Genomic DNA, 8,090 nt, shown 5'->3' on the forward strand with positions numbered 1-8,090 from the left:
TCAGTGTTTTTATTCATCTTTGGATAAATAATATTTATTTGAATGTTTGATAAAACATGTTGATTTTGTAAAAATTTCGATTAAACTTTAAAAATAAATGATATTTGTAAATTTTTTGATTGAGCTGTTAAAAATTTGTTTGCTGAATAAACTCTTAATAAAATTAAGGAAAAAATCTGCTCGCAGCGCAGATATCGCGCTCCATAGTGTATTTACCTCATGCTACATGCTCGGTCATTGTACACGCCCCCACATTTCTGCATAGAACTTTTAAAATAAGAGGTCAAATCATTGATCATTGAGCGACTTGCTTTCTAAAAATTTAATTTTTTCACTTGTAATGCTACTGTTCACAATTAAAAAAAAACTGCGCGTCAGATAAAAAAGTGAGTAATAACGAATTTGTAGATCTTTTTAGGGTGAACAAATTTTTTCGATTTATCTTTTTTCGTATCTTGCATAGTCTAGCCGAAAAACTGGATTTCTGAGTATTCGTTTTTTTGTGCGATCAAAATTTAAATTTGAGATTTTTCAAAAAAATGAAAAAAGTAGTTACGATAATCTTGTAGAGCTTGAAAAAAAAAGATATTCTTGGCTTTTTTCATATTGTGAGTTGTTAGGCTGAAAATGTTCATTTTCGTTAGGTTTTATTTAGATTTTGAAAATGGTATGACTCTCATAATTTAGTTTTGATCGAAAAATGTCGAAGGAATGAATTGTTCAAATGTCCGAGGACCAAGAACAGCCGAACATAGAATTTTCAAATCTTGCAAAAATGGTTTCTAATTCAGGTGGTCTCAAAACGTGGAGATTTAATAAAAAAAGATTAAGTCTAATTTAACATAAAACCAATACCTTCTCATTAGGATGAGAATGTAAAAATACATGTTTCATTATTCCCATAGGTTATTATAATAATTACATATTTTGCATCCTGGTGATGCAAAAAGTAATAAATAGTTAATTTATTGTTTTATTGTTAACCAGCAGTATCGTTGGGTGGTTTATTGGAGCCCTATAACCCAGTGAAGTCATCCATGAAATCAGAGGTAAGTGTACTGTGAAATTGGTAATAATTATTGGTAATAGATTTAGAAAGCATAAAAATGACATTTGGCGCTTAATTGGAATGTTAAAAATAATATATTTAAAAAAAGTATTTATTTGATCAGTTTTCTTCTGTCTATTGGTCATTAAAATAATAAAGCCGAATGATTTTAGTAAAAAAGAATGTTTGTCTCCAAGAAAATGATAAACTTTTTTACTTTTAATGTTGAAAAGCATTTCATATTGATAAATTTTATTAGCTGAAATAATAATTTAAATTAATTGATATAAGACGAAGAAGCAACATACGTAATTGTAATAAGCCACATTTTCATTTTAGAAAATAAGATTACAAAAATTCACACTAATGTGTTTTTGTGTTTCCTTACAATGAGAGTGAAATCAAAGAAGAAACTTTTAAAACCGACGAAAAAGGTCGCAACAAGATAATTGCACCTATATTCAGTGATTACCTATCTATTCATATCAATCTCAGAAAAGAATTTCTTTCCGGATCTTCAGATGGTGGATTATCGTGGAAGTACTCAATATAAATGAATACAAAATATTCGCTGCCGCTATCTCATAAGCAACAAAGCTAATCGCACTCTATCAATCATCAGTACCTTATGATTCAGTATAAATTTCTGTGTTTTTCTCGGAATCACCAAGTACTTCTTTAACATAGAAACAAGATGTTTGGATACCTGGTGCTTCCTGTTCTTCTTGCTACGGCCACATGTGAGTTTCATTATGAGAATTAGAATATATTTATTTTCAATCATGATTTCTAAATCAAAGTCAATCCTTCGAATCTTCATCTTCACTCAAAACAAGAATTATTTGCATACTTTATCTTAATAAATCAATCTGTAATCTTTAAAAAACTAATGAATAACAATACCTATTTAAAGGATCCCAATATAAAAAGGAAATTAATTGCCAATTTTTTAACACAGCGGAGTCAATTCGAAAATTCGTGGAGCTAAATCCATACACACCTAATGGACGCATCGTAGGCGGTGAACCAACAAACATCGAAGCTGTTCAGCACCAGGTTTCCCTTCAAGCTTATGGATTCAGTTACTGTGGAGGAAGCATTGTTTCTGAAACGTGGGTTTTGACCGCTGGTCATTGTACCGTCAGTTATCCAGCTAAATGGATAAACGTTCGAGCCGGGACCACGCAATTCAGTTCGGGAGGAACTATTCATCCAGTTGTGAAAGTTGTCAGACACGAAAATTATAGGACCAACTTCTATGGTATTCCCGAAAATGACGTGGCATTGTTGAAGCTGCAAACACCCTTTGAGTTGGGAACATCACGCCAACCAATTGCTCCTTTGAGCAGGATGAAGAGGCTGTCGAAGGTTCATTGGCAACAATCACTGGATGGGGCGCAATTAGAGAAGGAGATAGCACTTCCAATGTTCTCCAGACTGTGGATGTTCCCATAGTTTCCAAAGCTGTATGCAATGAAGCCTACCATTCTTATGGAGGACTTCCTGCTGGTCAGATTTGTGCTGCTTTTCCTCAGGGAGGAAAGGATGCGTGTCAAGGGGATTCTGGTGGTCCCTTGACCATTGCTGGCAAATTAGCTGGAATCGTTTCTTGGGGCAATGGATGTGCTCGCAAGGGATACCCTGGAGCATATACTAAGGTGGCGGCCTATCGCAAATGGATAATAGAGAATGCTGATCTTTGATTTATCAAATTCTTTATAAATTGAGGCTGTGAAATCATTATTATTTGTGAAATATTATTATGTCTATCCTGGTCAAATGTATAGGGTCTTAATAATATCAGTCCCCTGGCAATGAAGAATGGTTGCAAGGTAATTTTTTTGTGCTTAACCTGAATTTGATCTTCTAATTGCTTAATAAATTTGGATTTATGAAATAGATTTTAATAGCACAGAAATGGCCATTTTTGCCATAGTTATCTGTTAATTGTTAATAGGGCACTTCTTATAACACTTTTGTCAGCGATATCATAGCCTACTAGTTTTCTGGTTAAAAATCAATTTTAGCTTTTGATTGAAAGATTTTTTTCTGTACAGATATTCAAAGGTCCATTATGAGAGTTTATTTCTTATAAGTGCATATAATGGAGTTGGGTACTTCATGATGCATTGTTTATTCAAGATACGGTAAAGTAACGAAATATTGATTGGAGTGGCTATTTTTTATAAGAGACTTGTGGCACCCTCATAGAGAAAAACATGTGATGTGTCGTGGAATCCTTTCAAAAGCCGGCCAAATTAAATGTTATGTTTTTGAGGTCGCTGAATCCGAATGCGGTGTCCATTTGACGCCATCAGATCAGTATCAAGGTCATTTCAAGGTAAAACGTACCAAATCATCGCTAACCAACTAAATCAGGGTACCTTCAGGTTTAAATGGTCGCGAAATATGATTTTGGTGTCCGTTTGACAAGGGAAGGTCAGTATCAAGGTCAGATCAAGGTAAAACCTACAAAATTCATCGCTAAATAACTAAATTTAGGTTGAATTGGTCGCTCAATTCGAATCCGTGATCGAGATAGACATTTTAGAACATTTTTTTCTTCAGTAGGAGACTTACTATATTGTAATAATGTGAAGGGATCAGTTGAAAAATTTAAAAGCATACCTTAAAATGCATGCCAGTTGCACACTCTGTTACACTTGGCAAAAAATACGAGACTCTTCAGTTTCTTCTTAGTAAATTGAATTACATTAGCCACAAATGGTAGTTCTCTGGTGATTTAAATATCATAACAATGATGCTGGGGCTACAGAGTGGATTTACAAAACACCAGTGTTTTATATGCGAACAGGATAGCGGAACTCGTGAGCAGCATTATGTAAAAAAATTGGATTCTTCGAGAAACTCTTAATCCAGGATCATTTAATGTTATAAATAAACATTTAGTAGATTGAATAAAACTGCTTTTACCACCATCACACATAAAACTCGGTTTATTGAAACAATTTGTTAAGGCAATAAGAAAAAACAGAAAGTAATACTTATAAGTGATATGGACCGAAAATTAGAGCTCTGTTGAACGATGATGTATTTGAGCTAAAAATAACTAGTCATGAATAAAAGCATGGCAAAGCTTTAGGTAAGTTTGCTCCAACTTTTTAGGAAATCATAAACACCCTAGCTACAAAGAAATAGTTGCTAAAATGATTGAAAATTCTGAAAATCTAGGGGGTTCGATGAATTTAAAGATCTATTTTTTGGATTCTCATATTGATTGGTTCCCGGAAAATGTAGGTGATACGAGTGAAGAGCAGGGAGAAAGATTCCATCAGGACTTTAAAGACATGGAGCATAGATATCAAGGTGTATCGGATACTAATATGATGTCTGACTATTGCTGGTGCCTAAAAAGGCATATGAGGACGATTCATAAACGAAAGAGTATTCGAAGATAATTTTAGTCAAAAAAAGACGCGTTTTTCAGATAAAATAAGTCGTTTTCCATAAGCATTACATTTTTATTTATACGTAGCACCATACTTTAAACGTCACATACACATGGCATTGGCTCTCCCGTTTCTGTAATGGGTAAGTTCTGAAAGAACAGGTACCTCCACGTGATTCAGAATGGGTAACGCTGAAACCACTTCAAATGAGTTTGAAGCGTTCCTCACGCTGTATTAGGCGAGTTAAAATTTAATTTATTTTAAAAATACCTTATGTTATAGCATTCTTGAATGGCGACAAGGTTACAAGTTCTAAACATCACAGAACCCACATAAAGACTTTTCAGTTTTTATCAAATTTGACCATTAAAATCTCTTAACCTTTATCTCAAGATGTTCAATTAAACCTAAAAGTACCCTGATTTAGTTGGTTAGCGACGAATTTTGTGGGTTTGACCTTAAACTGACCTGATAGCGTCCAAGGGACACCGGTTTCAAATGTAGCGCCAATTTAAACCTGAAGGTATCCTGATTTAGTTAATAAGAAATGAATTTTGTAGGTTTGACCTTGAACTGTCCTTGATACTGACTTGCCGGTGTCAAACAGACACCATATTCGAAGTTAGAGACCACTTAAACCTAAAGGTACCCTGATTTAGTTGGTTAGTGATGATTTTGGCAGGTTGGCCTTGAACTAACCTTGATACTGACCTGATGGCGTCAAACGGACACCGAATTCGGATTAAGCGTCTTAAAAAACATAAGGTACGCCTAGTCCCTCTTATGTTTCAGGCTTAGGTGGTTTGTGGTCCTCTGTAATTAATCATTAAAGTATGTATGCTAAAAGGAATAATGTTATGGATGATAAGTATACCTGGATACGTTGAAGATAGTTCAGATAATTTACCAAAGGTGGACACAATAATTGAAAGTACGTTTTTCGCTAAGTTCTGCAGTGTTTTTGCTCTTGGTTTTAATATAAAATGTATAATCAATATTTTAGTGTATATTGTGTATTATAAATGAAAATTAGGACCTTATTTCTTATTAATTTTTTAAATAACATGCTCAAAAATAAAAAAAAATGTTCAATTTCAATACGTTTCACTGAAAATCGCGAGTTTATATTCTAACCACAAACATATGAACTTGCCTTGCCGTATCATGCAAAAATATTTTAATGAGAAATTTGCCCGTTTCATATTGACACTTTTTTTAAATGTACCTCCACAGTTTGAAAAAACTAAAATTAATATATTTGCGTTAAAGTGTAAGTTGAGCTTTGATGTTTAAGATTTTACATATGTCGGAAAAGATCGCATATTTAACGTATTATTCCAAGAGATGGTAAAGGATCATTGCATAAAAAACTGTAAATGGCTGCACATAATGAAAATAATAAAATTATTCAGAACATTTATATTTTTATGTCAATGAAATTTTGAGTATTATTTTAATCATAAAACAACCTCAAAATCGTTGATACCTTTCAATAGCCGTTATCAAGTTATAAAGTACAATATACAATACACAGGCACAATACACAGTTCTAGAATTTATTTAATTTAATTTTTTTTAGAAAAATAATGAAACTCATGCCAGTTTACAATATATTGAGAGCATATGACGTCACATCTTAGTAAGCGGAATGGTTACTTCTTCTACGTTTTTAAAACACATAAAAATCCATTTAAAAAAAATTATCCTTACACTCTGTTTTTGTTAATTTACTTGGAGTGCTAAAAAACGTTCTTTGTTTAGGTCCCTTTTCCCTACGTCTGTAGTTGTCTAAAAAAGTGCTATAATAAATATAAGGAACTTTGATACAATCTACATAATACATTAATAATAATATTTTTTCAAAAGAAATATTTTATGAAATCAAACAAGAAAATATTAAACACAAATGAAAATAGCAGCAAATTAAATAGATCTACGTATATGAGCGATGAATGTTCCATTTATAATAATTGCAGGAAGGAATTTCCGTTTCGAATTTTCAGATGATGGATTATCGTGGAAGTGCTCAATATATAATCAATTAAAAATATTCTCTGGTGCTATCTTACAAGAAAGAGAATTAATCGTATTCTATCAATCAAAACTGGCTTATGCTTCAGTATAAATTTCTATGTTTCTCGGGGAAACAGCAAGTGCTCCTCAAAGATAGAAGAAAGATGTTTGGTTACCTGGTGCTTTCTGTTCTTCTCGCCGTAGCAACAAGTAAGTTCCCTTATAAGATTTAGGAGAATTTGATTAATTCTAATAATTATTTCTTGATGAAATACATATAATTGTTTGAATCTTGATTGCCATTGAAAGCAAGAATTTTATTTCATATTCTCTCGTAATAAGTCGATCTTTACATTCCGGAGACATTAGTAAATCACAACAATCTTTTTAAAGTGTCCAAATATAGAAGGGTAACTGATTACCAATTTTTCATTACAGCGGAACCAATGCAAAACTTCTTAGAGTTGAATCCATACACACCTAATGGGCGTATCGTAGGAGGTGAACCAACAACCATTGAAGCTGTTCCGCACCAGGTTTCCCTTCAAGCTTATGGATTCAGTTACTGTGGCGGCAGCATTGTTTCTGAAACTTGGGTTTTGACCGCAGGTCATTGCACAGTGAGTTATCCAGCTAAGTGGATAAGCGTTCGAGCTGGAACCACCCACTTCAGTTCAGGAGGAACTGTTCATCCAGTTGCGAAAGTTGTCAGACACGAAAATTACAGGACCAACTTGTATGGTATTCCCGAAAATGACGTGGCATTGTTGCAGCTGCAAATACCCTTTGAGCTGGGAACATCACGCCAACCAATTGCTCTCTTTGAGCAGGATGAAGAGGCTGTCGAAGGTTCATTGGCAACAATCACTGGATGGGGCGCAATTAGAGAAGGAGGTAGCACTTCCAATGTTCTCCAGACTGTGGATGTTCCCATAGTTTCTAAAGCTGTATGCAATGAAGCCTATGAATCTTATGGAGGAGTTCCTGCAGGACAGATTTGTGCTGCTTACCCTGAGGGAGGAAAGGATGCTTGCCAAGGCGATTCGGGTGGCCCCTTAACCATTGCTGGAAAATTAGCTGGAATCGTTTCCTGGGGTAATGGATGTGCGCGCGAGGGATACCCTGGAGCCTATACTGAGGTGGCAGCCTATCGCAAATGGATCATAGAGAATGCTGATCTTTAATTTTTCAAATTTTTTATAAATTCTGAACGAAATTAATAATAATTTTGGGATTGTAATACGTGTTTCAAAAACAGATTTAAATACAGCTGCAATGTGTAAAAGACTGTGATATGTCACTTTTATTTGTTTCGAATACATTTTTTCCATGCTACCTACCTCTTTCATTGAAAAAAATCTATTATTGTAAGTGTGTGTAGGGGCCTGTTTATTAAGAATGTTCTACTGTGTAATTTTTGGCCTTAATACAGATTTTGGCTTAAAACTGCTCGACCGCTTTAAGTTTTCGAAATTAACGGATTTTAGTAGCCAACAAATTTCGATTTTGGACATATTAATATATATATATATATACCAGGTGTATACATATGAAACCGGTATTTTTTCAAGAAAAAAACACATTTATTTCAAGAGAATGATAACAAATATTTTATTCAA

The 8,090-nt window shown here is 33.8% G+C and overlaps 1 protein-coding gene and 2 pseudogenes across 2 annotated transcripts in view; 2 read left to right on the plus strand and 1 right to left on the minus strand.

The window, feature by feature from the left end:
* Positions 1 to 221, minus strand: part of LOC117170940 — a 1,704-nt pseudogene extending 1,483 nt beyond the window's left edge.
* Positions 1 to 7,655, plus strand: part of LOC117172135 (trypsin-1-like) — a 58,974-nt gene extending 51,319 nt beyond the window's left edge. The window contains exons 1-2 of one of the 2 annotated variants that reach the window (XM_033359932.1): positions 6,603 to 6,681; positions 6,910 to 7,655. In XM_033359932.1, coding sequence (XP_033215823.1) covers positions 6,636 to 6,681; positions 6,910 to 7,655 — 792 coding nt within the window. In that variant the 5' untranslated portion in view covers positions 6,603 to 6,635. Of the gene's footprint in view, positions 1 to 6,602; positions 6,682 to 6,909 lie in introns of those variants that run through there. The other variant, XM_033359933.1, reaches the window with a different exon arrangement.
* LOC117170941 lies at positions 1,743 to 2,751 on the plus strand (annotated as a pseudogene).
* Positions 7,656 to 8,090: the final 435 nt, after the last annotated feature.

The sequence above is a fragment of the Belonocnema kinseyi genome, chromosome 4 (genome assembly GCF_010883055.1).
Source record: "Belonocnema kinseyi isolate 2016_QV_RU_SX_M_011 chromosome 4, B_treatae_v1, whole genome shotgun sequence".
Lineage (NCBI taxonomy): Eukaryota > Metazoa > Arthropoda > Insecta > Hymenoptera > Cynipidae > Belonocnema > Belonocnema kinseyi.